Source organism: Lipophrys pholis (assembly GCF_963383615.2).
Source record: "Lipophrys pholis genome assembly, chromosome: 10".
NCBI lineage: Eukaryota > Metazoa > Chordata > Actinopteri > Blenniiformes > Blenniidae > Lipophrys > Lipophrys pholis.
Genome location: NC_137640.1, coordinates 14098869 through 14118474, shown reverse-complemented (window position 1 = coordinate 14118474; position 19606 = coordinate 14098869). Strand labels below are relative to the sequence as shown.

Sequence of the window (19606 nt, the reverse complement as noted above, 5' to 3'; positions counted from 1 at the left end):
TTTTTTGTAATTTTTCTTTTTTTTTTAACAAGCATTTATTTTAATAATTTTGTATATCTATTTGTAATAGTAACCCGCAAGTGTGTGTGTGTGCGTGCATGTATTATTCTGTAATGCTGAGGAATATCTGATTGTACTCTGAACCAAAAAGTCTGACGTCACTGTGGAAGCAAAACTTGAGACCTGCATGAGAAACGTCATTACTTAAAAGGGGAAAGACGTGTGATAATATCATCAGTATTAGAACATGGGGATGGTCAGTGTTAGTTTTAGCAAATAGAAGATGTAAATAGGTATGAAAATGATTGTAGGTCAATCCAATGTCGCCTCTGAGTGACACACACCACTGAGTTGCTCGGTCACTCATAAAAGCAACCAGCAGCCAGCAATCAACAGAAGGGCAACAGAAAAATATTGAAATTCCTTCTGGCTCATGCCTGTGTCTCACTGTATTGATGCACAGACAGGGTATACAGCTCTAAGCTCGACATGCCCTACAACAGCCCTACTCAGCCTCTGGACCAGCCCAGTTCATAGACACGTGCACTCACACAGCTAATGGAGCTGGCTCGAGGCCAGGTACCTGCGATGGTCAATGCAGCTTTGTTCAGCTTCAATGTTGAATTGATTTTCAGGTTCCAAGTCACACAGCACTGGCAACCTGCTGACCCCTTCCTGACAGTGTGGGAAAAAAAAAGAGGGAGGGAGACCAACTGTACAGCACAACTTCCTGTCGCTCCTACGGTGAGGGCCACAATACTGCCTGTGAGAACACTTGGGTCTTGAGTTTACCGCAGTCGAAAAAGGGTATTTCAAACATGATGCTGATCCCTTGTCTTTCTCAGTCCTACTTTCAGGAAGTTACCTAACATCAAAAAGTACATTCGTGTGGTCATCACATCTATACATCTGGAGAGCGTTTTAGCTGTTCAGGCAGAGGACTCACGTGTCTTTCATACCCAGCACTTTAACTGTAAATGTCCTGCATGTTGTTATTTATATACTTGCACTAGTGTTTCAGTCCGTCTCCTTCAAACTCTTCCCCTCCCTTATTTTGCTTTGCTTGCAGCTAATTATTGTCCCGCTTAATTACCAGTAACACAGCAGTCAAGCTTGCTTCAGCTTTAAAGAACTATTCAACGCTCCACTCCGATACCTGATTGAACTCGAAATGGAAAAGTTGTGCTGGAGAAAACGCTTTAGTCACACAACATTTTGTTTCATTTCTTTTCTAAAATGTCTCCCACTGTCTGGTTGCTTGAAGATAACAGACATTTGAATTTGTTTTTTGGGGATATCATGAAAAATAAAAATAGCAAGTTTTGAAATGGAAAAAGGCGGTAAGACACAGGAAGGCGGGATAGTTTCTATACTTGAACACATACACATTACCCACTCTTGTTGGATCCATAAAGGCAATAAACCAATAGTAACATACACGTCTCCTGACCTTCAGCTCCAATTAGGCCCCCGGGGAAAGATAGCTGAACTTTTCAACCTTACATCTTGTCTATTGAAACTCCAATAGGGTTCGTTCTGAAGACAAGTCAATATTGAAGTTTACTGTTGTGTGGAGCAGGCACACAAGTTTCAGTTTCAGTAATAAAAACTTAAAAAGTTTGCTGACACCTCTGAGAATTGCATTCTGAAGTCCCATATGAAGGAACCCCAGCTCTATTTTCCATCTCGCCCAGGTGATTGAAGAGCCATAACAGAATATGATAGCAACATAAGACAGTAAAAGAAGGGTGAATTCTCCACTATACTACTGGCATTTGAGTGTTTCCTGGAGATACAATTTTTACACCCAGCATAAGAGTCAGCACACCATAATACAAAAGGAACGTGTGTCTGTGTATAGTGTTGATTGACACAGCGACACTACTTTTTAACTGTTGAATGAGAAGATGAGAGAGATGAGAGAAACTCATGGCTCACAGAAGCACTGGGACATATGTAAGTGGATCAGAGTACATCTGGGGTTGCACGATGGTGCAGTGGTGGTACAGTCTCACTCACCTCATGTCAGGAGTACAGATCCAGATATCTCTGTGTGGAGTTAGCATGGTCTCCCCAGGAGTTTCCTCTGGGTACTCTGGTTTCCTCCCACAGTTGCATAACAAGTTAACAGGTGATCCTACATTTCCTGTAGGTGTGAACGTGACTATAAGTGTGTGCGGTTGCCTGTCTCTCTCTGTTTGCCCTATGATGGACTGCTGACCTATATATGGTGAACACTGCTTCACGTATGGATATCTGTGGTTGGCTCTAGCATTCCAGTGAACAGGAGGAAGTGGTACAGAAGATGGATTGACAGATGTTTCATTCAGTGCTCAGACCTACGCCTTGATCTTGTCTCAGTAGTGCCATGGCATTCCCCTGACTGTGTGTCTGCGACTTGGAAGACATTGATTCCACATCGTCTGGTAAATACCAGGTCACTACGCTTGCATTCCATCAGTCAGGGGTCAATCACAGCCCAATGAAAAAATGATGATAGGACGGAGTCTGTCCTGTGGGTGTCTATGAGTAATTATGTGTTGAAATATCACACATGCCATTGGTGTATTTATTGATTGGTTCTCAGTGTCAATTCATTGTCATTGATACTTAGCTAGGTCAGATAGGAGACTATTGGCTCAGCGGGGGCAATAAGATTATGCTGGACGCGCTAACACAGCAGTGTACAAACCTTTCTCTGTGGATCTAACAGATTAATCACAAATCTCAAATGCTACCACTCACCTCCAACTGTTCTGCCTTGGACGTCAAAATTTTAGAACTGGAGGAGGGAATTCACAAGCTGTACCAGATCCATGAAGCAGTGAAGCCGATTGACATGATCCTTTTTGGTCCAGTGACGCCCGATGAGGTCTTCTCTCATGTGTCCAACACTGCTGTCCCTTTCCCCGGATTTTCCGTGGCAGTGTCTCCACCAGGACCCACGTCTCCACTGCTGCCACCGGTCTCTCCTTGCTCTGGTCAGCGGCCTCATCGGATCAGTATCCTCATTGCAATGGCGTCTCCACCAGGACCACCATGGTTTCTCCTGAAAGCCCCCCTCTGTAGACCATCTATCTGCCCGGGATGACACCTGGACCCGATGAAGCTCAAGCAAAGATGTGGGTTAGCGCCACACCATCCCACCAGGACCCCTGGACTGAGGTTGGTAGTCGCTGTAGGAGAGAGCAGCGCCCTCCCATGGCTGCTCACTTTAACATCGAACTGGTTTGACATCCTGGCTGTGCAGGACTTCCATCCTTTGCCTGCGGCCGGTGAGTCCAGGTCCTGTCGTTTGTCTCAAGCTATGGCACTAGCTGGCCCCCACCATCACCACTGCAATCCTCCCGGCGGGGCTAACATGGAGCCACTCTGGTCTTCACACTGGCCCCGGAACAAAGAGGTGCAGCTCCAGATCTGCTATCTGCCCGTCGCTCACCTTCATCACAATGTCCTCCACCTACTGCTGGACACCCTGCACCTCTGGACCAGAGACACACAGAGGTCTCTTCCCCTCCATCACTTCCTCTTCCTCTGTTCACCCCGATTACAACAATAATCAGGGACTCCATCATTAGACACGTCAACTGTTTGAACTCCATCACCCACTGCCTCGCTGGAGTCCCAGTCCCAGTAATGCTGGAGAAACTTCCTGAGCTGCTGAGCTTATTCCCTTATTAAGAGGCTGATTTAATGACACTTTTCATGGTCAGTCTGAGCTGACCAAAAGCGATTTTAACAACCTTTTTTTTTTTTTTTTTTTTTCAATTTGAAATAGCTGTGGATAATCTGTTTAGTTTTTTTTCATTGATTTACTCAGCTTCACTTGCAGCTAAGCGAGTTTTATTTGATCAGTTCATCACCTTTGAATTCCATGTCTTTTGTTTTTAGCAACCCTCCAAGTTTTGTTGCCGACTCACAACAGAGGACACACTCTGGAGGTTGTCGTCAGCCATGGCATATCCACGAGTGTGTCCTCTTTCGTTGACTTGGCTGTGTCGGACCACGATTGTGTGTTTTCCCTCTTCATAAAACGTCCGTTTCTATTAAGCGGGAGACCTGGGTGAGATCTGTGAGGAAGCACTATGTGACCTCTGAAGTGGCAGCCAATTTTATTGAGGTGCTCAACAATAATCCTCCAGTCATTTTACTTCCTTCCTGCAAATTTATAGCTGGAAGGATATCGGGGAACTTAAGACACGTCCGGACGCATTTGCTCCGCTAAAAACAAAGGAAGATTCGAATGAAACCGACATGTCCGTGGAGAAATGATGAAATAAGACGACTTAAAAATAATTGCAGGACAGCTGAGTGAAAATGGAGGAAAAACAAACTCTGAATGAATTATTAAATCTCACGAGAACAACTTGAAATTTACAACATCAAAGTCAAACAGGAAATAAATAACTATATTGCTAAACAAATCACTAACAATAAAAACAATCCTAAAATTCTGTTTTCCACAACAGACCACCTGATCAATCCTGATTTGAATGAAAAAAAAAACAACCTTCATACCAATGACCACTTATGAACAATTTGCAGACCGCTTCAGGAGCAAAAATGATTTTATTAGATTCAACATTATATCTGACCAAAAAACAGTTTTTAATGAAACTGAATGTCAGCTGGGGGGACCCTGGACAGTCCTCATTGATGCTGAGATGCTTGGTCAAGTCTTCTCCCAAGTAAATCCAACCACCTGCCTTTTAGACTCAATTTCCACTCCGCTTTTGAAAACATTTCATGAACCCTTTGAGGGTGAGCTTTTAAACATCGTGAATTGCTCTCTTCACACAGGTGTCTTCCTTTCTACCTTTAAAACAGGCCTTTCCTGATGAAGAGCAATCTGAATCCTAATGTTTTTAAGAACCATAGGCTAGTATCCAACTTACCATTGCAAGTCAAATTTTAGAGAAACTTTTTTTTACTCATTTAAAAGATTTTTTTTGTTGCTTTTACTGTACTAAAGGTGATCTATAAATGATTGATTGATTGAACCAATGTTACACACACACACACACACACACACACACACACACACACACACACACACACACACACACACACACACACACACACACACACACACACACACAGTAATGTGCAAGCACATATTTGGTATTGCATGTGTATGGAGAGACCTGTTGAATGTCATATATAATAACATGGTTAAAGTGAAACGCTGTATTTTGCACAATTCTGAATTGTTATTTTGTTTACCCCAGTGACAACATAATTGCATCCACAAACTTTGTCATCAACTGAGTGCAGAATGTACTTCTATACAGTTTAACATTGCTTGGGTGATACATCTTTTTGTTGGAAAAACTGATGAGTAATCCCTTTAAAAGTGTTTTTTTTTTTTTTTTTAATCTTTCATATATTTAATTTCCAGTCTCATTTTTCTTATACCAGTTGTGGAAGAAGACACCTTGGCAAGTTTGTCACTATGTCCTTTTGCTACAGTTGTTGAGGTGAGGGGCAAAGGATACCAGCTGCCAGGGACGTGGTCATGGATGCACAATGTGACTGCAGTAAGAGGAGGCACTCAGCCAGGTTGTCTGGCCTTCGTTAAAACTTACGGTGGAGAAGTGGTTGTGTTTAAAAACAGCCCACTGAGTATAAGGTATTTCATAACAGTACTCATAGTCTTCAAGCCATAGGTCAGTGAGCATCTTTGTTGTATTGCCAGAAAAGATGGAGCTGCATTTTTTAGTAAGCCTGACTTGAAGGATCAGCTCACAAAGCTTTTACTTGATCATCGTTAGACTAAACGGAGGAGCGATCCAGAGTTGGGAACTCCCCATTTCCTGCAAAGGCACACCTACTGTAGGTACATCTACACGTAGGCCTCTTTAGGGACATTTTGTTTCAATCCTGTTGGCTTTTGCTCCCAGTGTTGGTTTATATAAGTGACAAGTGGAAAATAAATAAGTGGACCACCATTGTCATACAGCCTGAGCGTATTGGGTCTTTGATCAAAACAGTAGATAACCTGATGGACTTCCCATGACAGAAAGATGGAGCGGAGAGTTTTCACAGCAGCGTAGCTGCTTTTTTTAATTATTCTTCATGAATATTTATTGATCACAATGGAATTGAATCATGATTTTTAACAGCTATGATGAAAGGCATGCATGTATATATGTACATGAGCAAACAGCAGGCACAGGATATGGCCCTATAGAACAGTATGCATGTGTTTGACTTAACAGTTGCATGTGTCAACATGTATTATCTGTACATGCCAGCTGTTGTGCATATTATCAGATTACCACAGTCCACAGTATTAGAGGTAGGGCAGTAATGGCAGCAGCAGGGAGGCGGGCTGTGTGCAAGTGGCCCTGGCTGTCTTCTGCTTTTGCTCAGGAGGGAGCTGCTCTCCTCTCTCAGAAGGAATAAATCTTTTATTTGGTTTGTTGTATTTTTAACCGAGGGCTCCTGGTCACGCAACAAAGCCCTGCTTTCCATCCCCTCTCCTCCACTCCTCTCTTCTCTTCTCTTCCTAATGCTACACAACACATTACCTGATGCTGACTTTGAAGTGGATCATGTTTTTACCGGCGAGCATGTTTTCATACAAAACCTAAATGATGATCAATCTTTTTTGCTGTGTTAAATCATGTGTTAGATTTTTGTTCCATTGAAGAAATATATATGTTAGATAAAGAACTTTTTAGCACAATAATGACTCATCAGTATGTTTCACAGAGGAAGTCAACAGTTTTTTTGTTTTTAGGAGGCCTTCTCTCCAGAATATCATTTATTTTGCTCTAACATTATGATGTACTCAGGGCCACACAGCCACACCCAAACCTACCCTACAAAGCTCATCCCATTAGCTCATTCTTACCTCACCTCCCCTCTTTGTTACCAAGGGACGATGAGTAAGATGCAGTTAGACACAGGCAACCAACAACAGAAGGTTACCCTTTTAGTCAAAACTGCTCCAGATCAGTGGAGGGGTTAGTGCTCACAGAGGTGAAAATAGTGACTCAGATGAGGTGACGTGGCTGCCTAAAAAAAAAAAAGGTGGAAAGAACAGATATGTGACGAGAGGACCAGAGAACGATGGGCTATTAGTCATACTGTTGGCAGAGATGTTGTCACTTACAAGCACATCAATTACTGGCTTTATCCTGATCCTGTTAATATGATAGGGTGTGTGTGTGTGTGTGTGTGTGTGTGTGTGTGTGTGTGTGTGTGTGTGTGTGTGTGTGTGTGTGTGTGTGTGTGTGTGTGTGTGTGTGTGTGTGTGTGTGTGTGTGTGTGTGTGTGTGTGTGTGTGTGTGTGTGTGTGTGTGTGTGTGTGTGTGTGTGTGTGTGTGTGTGTGTGTGTGTGTGTGTGTGGGTGGGTGTGTGTGTTAAGTCAACATTTAGGCTCGTGTCATTTTTATTCATTGACGTGTGACTTGAAGCTGTTCAGAAGTAAACACCATATTAAATCCACATGCAAAAATGCAGGTCGTACTATCCATCAAAGACTTTTAAAAGAAGAAAAAAAATGATTGAGCTGTTTTGATCTGAGGAGAAGTTAAGAGGTACAGCCTCTGAAATGGCTCAAACTATAACAAGTAAAAAAGTAGCCAGTTGAAGGACATTTCTACTGGATCTATTTATTCTCTGAGTCGTCATCTTTAAATCCCCATCCATCTTCTACACCCACTTGATCCGGACAAGGTCTGCAGAGGGCTGGAGCTGATCTCAGACGGAAGGCAGGGTACACAATGGACAGCTCGCCAGTCCATCACAGGACTAACACAAAGAGACTTGTAACCATACACACACACACACATCCACACATTCAACATTTCTCTTACATAAAACCTTGAATGGGGAATGTGTTGCGACGATGAATCTGCTCTGCCATCACTGAAACTGTCACTAGTTCTTTCTCCCACAGACGTCACATTCAGTCCTTCCTCTTCTCTGAGGTTAAGACTTTCCCTCAACTGTTACATCTCCTAAGTCGTCTTCATATCTTCTATCTGTCATGCATAGAATACACAAATGGATACACAAGGGGATCTGTTTTCATGTGTCAAATTAGGGTGGAATCATCCTTGATATAAAGGGACACACATGATACTGATAAAACTGAAGAAGTTAATGAATATGTGAGTGTATAGCCCCGTTTCCACAGTGCCCCTTGGTACCGGTGCCGGTCAGGTGGGGGTTGACTATCCGTAACCAGACCCGTGTCAGTGCCGCGTTTCCATTACACGGGGAACGGTTGGAAATGTAGGCGGGGTTATGAACGATTGCGTAATCATGCAGGATGTGACACCATAACGGGACATTTTCAAAAAAGTTTCCTGATTGCTGCAGAAGAACTGATTGGAAATGGCTGCTTGCTGGGAGAACAGCGGTTGTCACGGACCAATGAGCATGACGGCAGTGTTGAAGCTCCTCCCCCTCATATCTGGCACATTGTGCCTGGTACCCCAAGTGGAGGGGTAGCGAGAAATGGTTACCAATGGTACCGGTTGGTAACGGTTCTGAGTCAGTGGAAACGCACAACAACCGGTTCCGACCTGACCCGTACCGGCACCAAGGGGCACTGTGGAAACGGGGCTTTTGTGTGTCTTGGTACCCTAAATCCCCACTCAACCGCAGCAACAAAATATTTTCAGTTCATATTTTGGTGCACCTTTGTTCAGACTGAGGTTTCTCTAGACATGACGTTGTGAGTAGTATTCATTTTTTGGGGGGGGGCTATAATAATACGTGAAAGTGATGCACCTTTTTTATTACCTTTTTGGTGTTTAGTGTGTTTCGTGTTTAATGTGCTCAGAGTCACTGATCCTAACAGCACTATTGATATCGAGACCAAAGAGCTGAAAGGTGACCCCATATGAAATCAATGGTCAGAAACACAACTCAATGTGATGATTATCTATTATGTACCAGTACAATCTGAATACATTTGTTCATAATGCTTCTTCTTTTTAATAATAGTACATTCCAGGTGTCCTCTGTAGTGTTTTTTTGGGGGGGCTGTGAAAGGCTGAACTCAACATCTCTTTCTTTTTACAGTATATAGTATGTCTGGATGTCTTTTCCATCAGCACACACATTTGTTTTTTTGTTTCAGTTGGTGTAGACTTTTATTTAGGACTTGTAATTTTTTATGTAGTGGCAATCTGTGTGGCCTGTGCAGTGGATTGACGTTGTTTTTATAGCATTACAGCTCTCCCATGAGTTCATTGTGATATTTTAAATCCAAAAAAACGCTTTTGAAACCACCATGTTTTCTTTGTGTGTCTATTTATTTGTCTGTCTGTCTGTCTGTCTGTCTGTCTGTCTGTCTGTCTGTCTGTCTGTCTGTCTGTCTGCTTGTTTGTTTGTTTGTTTTTTGATTTGGTATAAGACTATCTTCATTGCTACAACCTCATTCTGAAAGTCAATCTGAGATCAACAACTGGTACACAGCATCAGCAACCAAACATATTGAAAATAACATACCATACTAATCCTAATACTCTTTTTTTTAATATATATATTATTTGAATGATAATGAAATTAATAATAATGAGAAGAATAAGGAGAAGAAGAATTTCCCAGCTATTGTACGTTCATGAAGTTTTTTCTTAAATAAAAATAAAGACTGAAAGAGGTTGGGTGGTGGCTGTGGCAGGATAATTTACCCGTATTGACCTTAAATTAATTTAAAATGAGCTACAAAATGATGGTTAAGATTTGAGTTACTCCTCCCTCCCCTTCCCAAATGGCTTCCGTGCTTCTTCTGCCCTTCGTCTTCCTCCTCAGCCTCTCTTTTCTGTGTGATAACAATCAGCAAATATAAAAAGTAAATTTCAGAGGAAATGTTGGCAAATAGGTATTGGGTAGATTGCACATGAATATTTAATTTTGTCATAAAGTAGAGGTTTAATTCATTAATGGTTTTTCATTGCTGTTACTCCCTCCTCCTCCTCCTCCTCCTCCTCCTCCTCCTCCTCCTCCTCCTCCTCCTCCTCCTCCTCCTCCCACTCAGATTAGGACAGGGCGACAGTGTGCTATCTGGCCTCCTCATGAGCTCTGTTAATGACCACATTTATTCTGATTAAAACTTATAGATTTATTTAGTGGAGTAGAATCTGTCAGACTTTTATGAGAACACCCTGTATGTATAAAAGAAACCCTACTAATGTTTAAGAGGGGCTAATGAAAAATATTAAGAGTGTCAGAGAAAGCTCTTCATAGGGAGATTTTGGTGTGAAGTCTTTACAAAATTGCATCTGTTCACTTCTGAAGGTAGAAATCAAACTTATGCTCATAAAACATCCAAGAATAGCTGATCCCGGCTTTGTCCTCAAGTTACACATCGAGGAAAAAAAAATAGGGCGAGAAAAGCTAATTAAGTTCTCATATAACACTGCTGTTATTTCAAGTCAATTTATTTCTCCAGTCCCTCGGTCTATATCTGTGTTGTTTACCGTGCTGCTGGCCACAGAGCTCCAGGGTCCGCCATGTCTGGCTCGACCGCGGTGACAGCTGGAGTGGCCGTCACCTCTGGCTCCCAACTGCCTTCTTGTTTTCTGACCTAATAGCACTTTAACTGGCAGGTCCAGTTTAGATTCGTCTGCGGTAAACATCTGTGGATTTCGGGCCGACAGATTTTTAGAAATAATGATTTCACCTTCTTGGATTTCTATTCAAGTGTGGCTCCTGCATCCAGCCGGTCCAATTAGCACCTGCTAAGCTGTCAGCCCTAAAAACTGTAATTTTGTGGCATTCGAAAGCTGATTTTATTTCCTTGTGTAATGAATCTCACCCGCCCAGAAATGAGTACATAGTGTAAAGGTAAGAATGTTGAAATCAATTAGCCAATTAGTGGAAAACGTTCAGCTTAATCTGCTGTGATGTGTGTTTGTTATTACGGCAGTGAGAGGGGCAGTGAGCCTGGGCTGGCTTCAACGAGGGCGTGAGCCCCAAGCTCTTGGCCATGTTTGATAAAGATTAATTCAATCCTATTTTCTGCCCTGAAATGCTTTTACTAATGTAATGCTGGGCCTGTCACATTCCCCTGTCTCTCTTGCGCTCTCTTCTTCTGTGGTGGTGCATGTCTGTCTCTCTATCCTAAGGAACACTAAGCACCTTATCCATGTTGAAGCCTAACAAAAGCAGCAGGAAGAGGAAGCAGTGGTACTGTGTTGTAATTCTTGTCCACAGATTCATTATCTGTGTAAGTCCTGGCAGACTGAGCAGCGCTCACACTTTTCTTTCACTGGGTACAGATTGTGTGATTTTCAATCTGTGAGTCAGGGTATGTTTATGTGTGAGGAACAGTTGTCATGAATCTGTGCATTGATGTCTTAACAGATATTTTAAAATGCATTTGGCCTATTTCAGGTTGTGTGAATATCTGTGTTTCCATGAGCTGATGGATGTGCAGTTGTAACATTATCTCTAAGGAGAACCGAGGCTCTCCACAGTTTCACCTGTGGAAATTGAAAGAGCCAGTAGAGGGAGCTGCACAGTTCAAATGATAATGTAATTAACCCATCTGCTGATGCGTCTTCAGAAAGTGTGAATTGGACTGACCTTCACGAGATTGTAATGGTCACTGCTCTTTGTTTAAACATAAAAAAATGAAATCTAAATCAAAAAACAGCTTAAGAAATGTGCAGTTGGCTAAATTATATTTTGTAAGATCCATATTTAAAAAAGCAATGGATGAAAACATGACAACAGATAATAATAATAATAATAACAATGATAATAAAAATAATAATACAATTGATTATTTTGATTGTTGTTGCTGTTATTATTATTATTATTAGTAGTAGTAGTAGTAGTAGTATTATGGTTATACATCTCAGAATGTAAATCTAATCTGAAACAATGTATGACATAAAACTATTCAGTACGAGACTAACATAGTAGGAGAGATGAAAATGTTCTAACATCCTTGATTTCGTTATTGGATTGAACAGCTAATGAGAAAGCCTCTCTGTAGCAGTATGTGTCTGAAACTAATTTGAAAGAAGATATTGAGGAGCCCCTCAGGCAGATTGTCCACTACTGTGGTGTCCTAACAAGAAAAGCTTAGTCACCTTTAACTTGCAATCGTTTCCTGGGGACTATCAGCAGGTTTCTCCCCATGGCTCTTAGGTTATGTGCAGGGGCATTAGCCCTAAGAAATATTCTGAGACGAGTCAATGCGGCACATTAAAAGTGTAAAATGTTACAGCCACTAATGGTAAGCCGGTTATCTTTAGATAGTGATAGAAATGATCCTGCTCCATTTTGTACAAGTAGATTTGGGAAGTTGATCTGTAGCTATTTGGTAAATCAAAACTTTGACAAAAGCACATTAATGTTAGCCACTCTTTAGTGTGTGTGTATGTGGCGCGGGGGGGGGGGGGGGGGGGGGGGGGGGGGGTTCTCTGTGCATCTTGCTGTCACAGTGGCTTCTGCTACATTAGCACCTTCCCCTCAGACATTCCACTACTGTCATATATGCTCATTCATCTAGGCTACATTTAAAAACACGCTACACACTGTAATATATAGCCGCATGGTTGACGGTGTCATATTGTTTGTGGTAATCCATATTTCACCGAAGAATAAACAGAAAAATAAGTTAGAAATTCAATGATCGCAGACAGCTGCAGTTGATGCATGGTCAAGTAACAGAAAGTAACAGAAACATCAGAAAAAATATATAACATGATAATTATATGGCGTTCATAATGAGTCACTTAGTTTCTTTCAAATTAATGAAATGTTTGTATGTTTTGTTGAATTGTTTGTTTTGTTTTTTCAAAATGAAGGTCTGTTTCCTAATCGTCCATTTGTTAACTTGGAAACACTGTGATCTGACTCAGGCCAAAGTTATCTCATCAGGAGTACTTGTACCCGGGTAATGCACCTGGTAAATGTTTTTCCTCTTGTCCTTTGAGGATTAAAACCTAACTTCATTCCTGATCTTGAGAATGCAGATGACCTCAAACTTAAACATGTTCTCTTTCTATAAAAGGCACAGGAAATATATATATATTTTTTGAACAAACCTATTCACCCCATCATCCTCCACACATTTCAACTTCTTTGTTGGAAAATGACCCATTAATCATTGTTTTTAATTCTCTTCTGGCTCCGCTGTTTCAAAATGTCTTTCGAAACACAAGTATCTCTGACTCTATTCAGTATTTTGCTGAAATCTGGAGCCTCCATGTAGCCTGTCACAACAGCCTCTTTCCACTGAGAAGCATCACCACTCCCACATCTTTCTCATCAGCATTCAGCATTGTGTAATACTGTGTCTTGCCTATCACTGTGACACTCAACTTTTCACTTCACCTTCAAATGTGACAGTTTGAAACGGCTATAAACACTTTTGATTTACACCAACATCAGAAAACAGGTTGCTCCTCCTAGCCTGGTCCTAAGCCTCTGCTGCCAAGGTCTTTGTGTATTTATTTTTCCCTCCGCAGCAACAGCTGTAGCTTCCACACATTTACTTTTCAGGTTGTTTGTTCATTTATTCTCGTTAGTTGAAGGAGTGGTTGGAATTATCCCTTTCTCTTGTTTAGTTCTGTGTAGAAGAAATCAAAGTGGATGGTTACTGTACCTCTCCAATTATTGTTAATTAATATTTAGATGCTCAGACATGGCTCTGGTTGAAGAGTCGTTTGTAGAATCATTAGATGAGCACAGGGTCTCAAAGGTGGCTAAGCCCCTTGAACGGCAGCCACTTGTCACCATGATTTTTGTAGCTTTGAGTGTTAATGTTTGATGTTTACGTAAAACAAGGAATGTGAATCAAGTAAAATGTGAAAGTTGATGGTCACTGTGACCATATGATTGATTTACTCAGGCAAAAGAACTACCTACAATTAGTACTAAATTCATTATCAGCTTTCATAACAGGCATTATATGGCACAAGACTACAAATGTGAGGTTGTTAGTACATGTTTGAAAGGATGCATACATCATCAACAGTTACTAAATTGACTTAACCATGAAAGTCCTGTTGGCATCCAAACAAATGCCTCTTTAAGATGGTTTTATATTAGAAATAAAGTGTTTCTTAGTTTTTCAATGTTGGTGAATACGGAGCTAAATTGCAAGGATTCCGACACTCCTTTTCCTCTCATATTGTGTATTGTAAGTCACTCCGAGTAGGAGCATCTGCAAGATACAAAAAAAAAGAAAGTGTTTGGTGGCCTATCCGAGAGCTCCACTCCAGGCGTTGCTGTTTTTCAGGAGAGAAAGACTCCAACTTTGTGGAGAGCCTCTTTGCTTATCCCTCTCAGCAACTGGTGCTTGAATATTAATGATGTCTAGTCCTAAAAGCTTGCTTTTTCTGTGACCTAGTCTCTCTCTCTCACACACACACACACACACACACACACACACACACACACACACACACACACACACACACACACACACACACACAGGAGCATGTCTGCACACCAACCCTCCATCCTTCCCAACGATATGAAGACCTTTTTTCCTGAGGGATGTTAGATGAGGAGGGCTGAGGTGTTGATTACTGTAGTGCTTGACAGTCAAGTGTGTGTGTGTGCGTGTGTGTGTGTGTGTGTGTGTGTGTGTGTGTGTGTGTGTGGTAGCAGGTTAAAGAGAGGGGTAGCCAGCTATCACCTCCTATAGAGACCCCCCCCACTCCCACCCCCCACTCCCCCCCACCCCACCCAGTTGCCAGCGACATCAAGTGTAAAATTGCACATCCTTTCAAACGCACTTCATCAAAACCCACGAGGTCACACTTTCTTATGCACAAGTCTCACTCATATACACGCACTCAGAGCCACGGGAATACTACTTTGAAGGTGTAGTCACACAGTTCACATGTTCTCTACGTTGGAGCCCACCAACACTGATCTAGAAATAGTATAATTTTTTTCAAAATGATAAAGTAGCTTAAAGAATGTCTTGTATTTTCATATTTAGAAATGCTAAATTTCATCTGCAGATATTTTCAAACTAAATAACTCATGTAATCATTCACAACTCACTAAAAGAACAAACTTGTTCTTATTATTAAATGTCAACAAAAGTTAAAAAATTGTCTAGAGTTACCCTCCATACAGCTTAAATTACATTTTTAAAAAAGGGGTGAATGCCATGTCAAAGAAAGTGCCACACTCACATTGTGACCATTTTTTTGTGTGACATTCATCCGGATTTTGTTTTGTCTTTGTCTTTCAGCAACAAAGGCGTCTGGACCTTCTCACTATCACCAACTCTGGTAAGTCCATTACAATTCCTGCTCTAACTGGACCATCAGCTTCATTTCAGACACAGCCGCACAACTTTCCCTTTGTAATTCACAAGAGGTCTTTCATAGCAGCTCAGACTGAAGTACAACAGCCGCGCTGTTTATTTATTCTCGGGTCATATCTCATCTTAGAAAGCGCCGTGTCAGCATATACTTTGTCTTTTTATAATTTGGTTTGATATTGATTCCACAGAAAAATGCCAATAAGGCAACAAAAACATTTTCTTCTTATTTACTTTTAGATGTTAAAAAGGGCAAACACGCTGTTTTTCTGGATGCCGCTCGTGCATAACTGCAGTGTTTGTGCTGTCAAAAACCCTGCAGCAGAACCACCGCTGCTTTGACGTCTCCTGCTCAGTTGCTCCGCCGTATTTGAATTGACATTGTCTTCGACGTCATCTATTAAATGTCAAGCAACAATTACTTTAAAGCGTTTGAAAATAGAGGGTAAACAAGAAAGTCATGTGTTTGTTGCAGTCTGAAAGTTAGAAAGTCTGCATACTACAAATGAAAATCCACAATACAATTTGTGTGGAACAGAATGCTGCAAAATGCTAGTAATATGTATATCATGCAGTTAAGGTATGACTTAGTAGTGTAGGAAGATGAGGCGTCCTTCACAGGGTTTGAACCACATTACAGTTTTTCTTTGGCATTTTGTTACCTTGTTAGGCAGATCTCACGAAGCATCAAAGAACTTATGAGTTGAAAATATTGCATACTTGTTTTCTTGTTGGATGCGATGTATGTTTAACACAAGGTCGCCTGAATCTGAATGTCGTGAAGCACACACATCCTGTTTGGAAACTTCCTTTCTTACTGAATTGTTTATACGCAACATTTCATGATTGCCACACACAAGGAAGACAGCTCACCTAAACCCAAAGAGGAATATTGGTAATTTTTAATTACTGTAATGATGTCATAACATGGCCTCTCTTTATGTAGATTACTCAACCGAAACCACTGAAGATTTACATACAATCTTAAAAAAAACAACAAAAAAAAACAACTGTAGATGTTTCATTGATTTTCATTGATTTCAACTTATGATATGAATCCCAAAAACCTGGCCTTGTTTCCGTAGGATTAATGTAGGGTATGGTGTGTGCGTATATTTTGTGCAAAGTAATTTCAGTTTTATTCAGTATGGAGCTCGAACTCATACCGTGTAGTCAGGCTCGCATATGGTGCTCCAAGCTTGACTGGATGGGGAAACATGTCACAAAGTAGTTGCGCTGAAATCTATGTGAGTCTTTTGGAGAAGCAGCTGTGCGGAAGTGGGATCCACTCAAATGGAGAGCAAGGAGAAATTCGAAACATGGGCGAGGAGAAACAGATGGTCATGCAAGGAGGATACGGAGACCCATATGTCTAAAGTATCTGGGTGATCTAATATGCTTTGATTAGAATAATGCGTATGTGCGGCTCATGGAGACCCGGTTAATTTAGTAGGTTTACTTTACAGCTGTTCCCCGGGTCGTGGGCCGAGGCGTGACTCTCACCTGGCTTTCACAGTTTGACAGAGGGCAACCAGGGGGAAAGAAAGGGCAAAGAAAAGGACCGTGGAAAAGTGCTGAACTTCATTTTTCAAATATCGAATCCTAATCTGATATAGATGTGAATTGTCTCATAAACAGCTTATTTGATTATATTAATGATAGATGTTGTTGTCACTCTTACCTCACAGCAGGAATGGTTCGATTCAAGTCATGAGAATTGGTACGTTCTACCTGTGTGTATGTGGATTTATTTATGTGTTTTCTGGTTTTTGTTTTTCGTGCACTATAGCTGAAATGTGATGTCCTCGGTGTTGGATGTGTTGGTGGAGGAGGTCACCAAGCATATTGGCGCATAACAGCAAATACATATGAATTTAAAAAAGGGAAAAAAACAAACCATTACAACTAAAGTGAATGCTGGGACAAAAGGAGGAGGGACAGAAGAGGTCAATTAAAGAGGGACAACAAACAGAATCCTTAAAAATGAATGAAGGCCCCCCGCAAAAAATAAATAAATAGATAAAAGTTGTGGGAAACCAGCTGAGTAACTATAATAACAGCAGCATATCTGCTGAAGCCTGAGCTTATTCTTAACTCATTTTGGACCAAATTAATAACTCTTACAATCATAAACATCATCTAGTGTTTGTGCTTTTTGTGTGTGTGTGTGTGGATTGGGTCAGCCCTATCGTTTGCCCATTGCCAGGTGGTTGGGTTCCACCAATGATCTAGTTGGATGTCTAGTGGTTGGATATAGTGGTATAGAAGATGTTGTAGTGCTGCTAAATTCTATTTTATTAAAAAAAATTTTTTATGATTTTACGCGGCATGAACAACACAGTTTAGAATGCATGAAGGATTTTCCTCTGCTTGTAATCTATTACAATTATTGTTGTATGTCTTATCTTCTGTATCTTCATATCAAGAAGCTTTGGTATCTAATTTAATCGTGCTTTTTAAATCCCCTTGGGCAAATTTCTTTACCAAATTGAACCATGGGCGAGCCGCCAAGCTGGTGGGGGTTCAAGGGCCTTGCTCCGAGCCTGTCCACTGTGGGGATCAAACCTGCAACCTCCCGATCACAAGCCGGCCTCTTTAACCTCTCGGTTAACCCTAACCCCACATTGCCCTTAAACAGTGGACATGGCTGCCACGTGTAAGGCGCTCTATCCATCCATTGGAAACAGTTCAGTGTTTTGCTCAAGGACACTTTGACATGTGGACAGTGGTGAATGGGAATCGATTCTACGACCCTCCGATCGAAGGTCGCCCTCTCTACCAACCGGGCCCCAGCTGCAGTTTTACTTTCAGGTTTGGTGGCTACACCTTTTTGTATGATGGAAACCTCCCCCTCGCAATAGATATTTTAACAACTGCAATCTGCTTATCTAAAGTGAAATCCAAGCTTCTTATGTGAAAAGAGGGTTTAAGGTCAAATAAAATGTAATTGACGACAAAAGAATAGAAATCTCAATCGTAAATTTTCATCCATTCCAATCTTTTTTTTTTTTTTTTTTTTTTGCTTCATCATTTTTGTGACTCTTGCATTCGTACTGTGTCATGACATAACAAGCTAATAACTCCCGGATAATGCTGCAATGAAGTTTTACAAAGGTGACAATGAAATGTCCACTTTAATGGTTACTGTTACTGCTACTGTGTCATTGAATTCATGGAAAAACAGCTTCAAATCCAACGTTACCTCTGTTTCATTGGATAAACATTGTGCCGGTCAGAGTAGAAGTACCCCGCTTGGGGTTTTAGTCTCCACCCCCCGAGGTACCCCACTCTGAAATAGCATTCAATTATTTCCCATTGGAAGGTTTCGTCCTCTGACCAGTGTAGAGATCAGTGTTCAGTAGAAGTGATCGCAGGTCATTATTTATTATGTGTGGCCTTCAAGGGAAGTCTATTATATTTATAACGTGGCGCGCACACGCACACACACACACACACACACACACACACACACGCACACACAAATAGCTGTACCATATAAGCTTTAAGATGAGTGACTGATAGAAAACCACCGGCAGTTCAGGACACCCTCTTTTTTCTCCTTGCTGATTAAATGAAATACCCCTCTTCTTCCTCCTCCTCGTCCTCCTCCACTGGTGCCAACGGACCTGGTTCCTTCGCTGCTGCTAACGCTTCGTTTCTCCCACATCGTTTGACTTCAAAGTACTTGTTATCCGCTCATCATTTGTTAGAGGCCTCGTTTTGTCACATTGATGGATGTCGATGTTACTTTCGCCCTTACGAGTTGCGCTTTTCCTTGCTTTTTGTGTCCTGCATTCATATCCCATCAGCCTGTCTTTATGGCGTGGACAGCAGGGGGAATCACTGGGTGTGAACAACTTATAGGCTTGAGTGGCTTCATAACGTGCTGTGTCTGAAATCCAAGGAAGAGTTGATGAGCATTCTGCAGCTGCTGCTCGGTTGGCCTGTGTTTCTAATGGCGTTCATTAGCTTCTCTGTAGAATGCGTCACTTAAATACACAGCATATTCACACACAGTAAAAACCACAAAATAGGCCTGAAGTGAAATCTGAATGTGTCCCTGAAGTCAGAACTGCATTCAAAAACACATTTACTCAGAGTGTGTGTATTTTAATTAGTTTTCTATTTGTCTTTTTGACTCTTAACAGCAGAATTTTCCAAACAGTTTTTTCGCCCTTCATCGTTCCTTAGTTTATGTTTCTATCTTTAAAAAAACAACCAAAAAAACAGTGAAGCTCATTGTTTATTAGTACGTTCCAGTCCACGCTGATCAAACCTTCCCTTTCGCACCAATAAAAATACCACATAGGTTTTATATCAAATGTATCATTATTCCTGATGTGTCATTTC

The 19606-nt window shown here is 41.3% G+C and overlaps 1 protein-coding gene across 2 annotated transcripts in view; it reads left to right on the top strand.

The window, feature by feature from the left end:
* agbl4 (AGBL carboxypeptidase 4) overlaps positions 1 to 19606 on the top strand; it is a 303990-nt gene that overhangs the window by 181882 nt on the left and 102502 nt on the right. For both annotated transcript variants that reach the window (XR_013935717.1, XM_080473410.1), the window contains exon 6: positions 15185 to 15224. Coding sequence is in view for 1 of the 2 variants with exons in the window: in XM_080473410.1 (XP_080329536.1) it covers positions 15185 to 15224 (40 nt within the window). In the remaining variant the exon portion in view is untranslated. The remainder of the gene's footprint in view (positions 1 to 15184; positions 15225 to 19606) is intronic.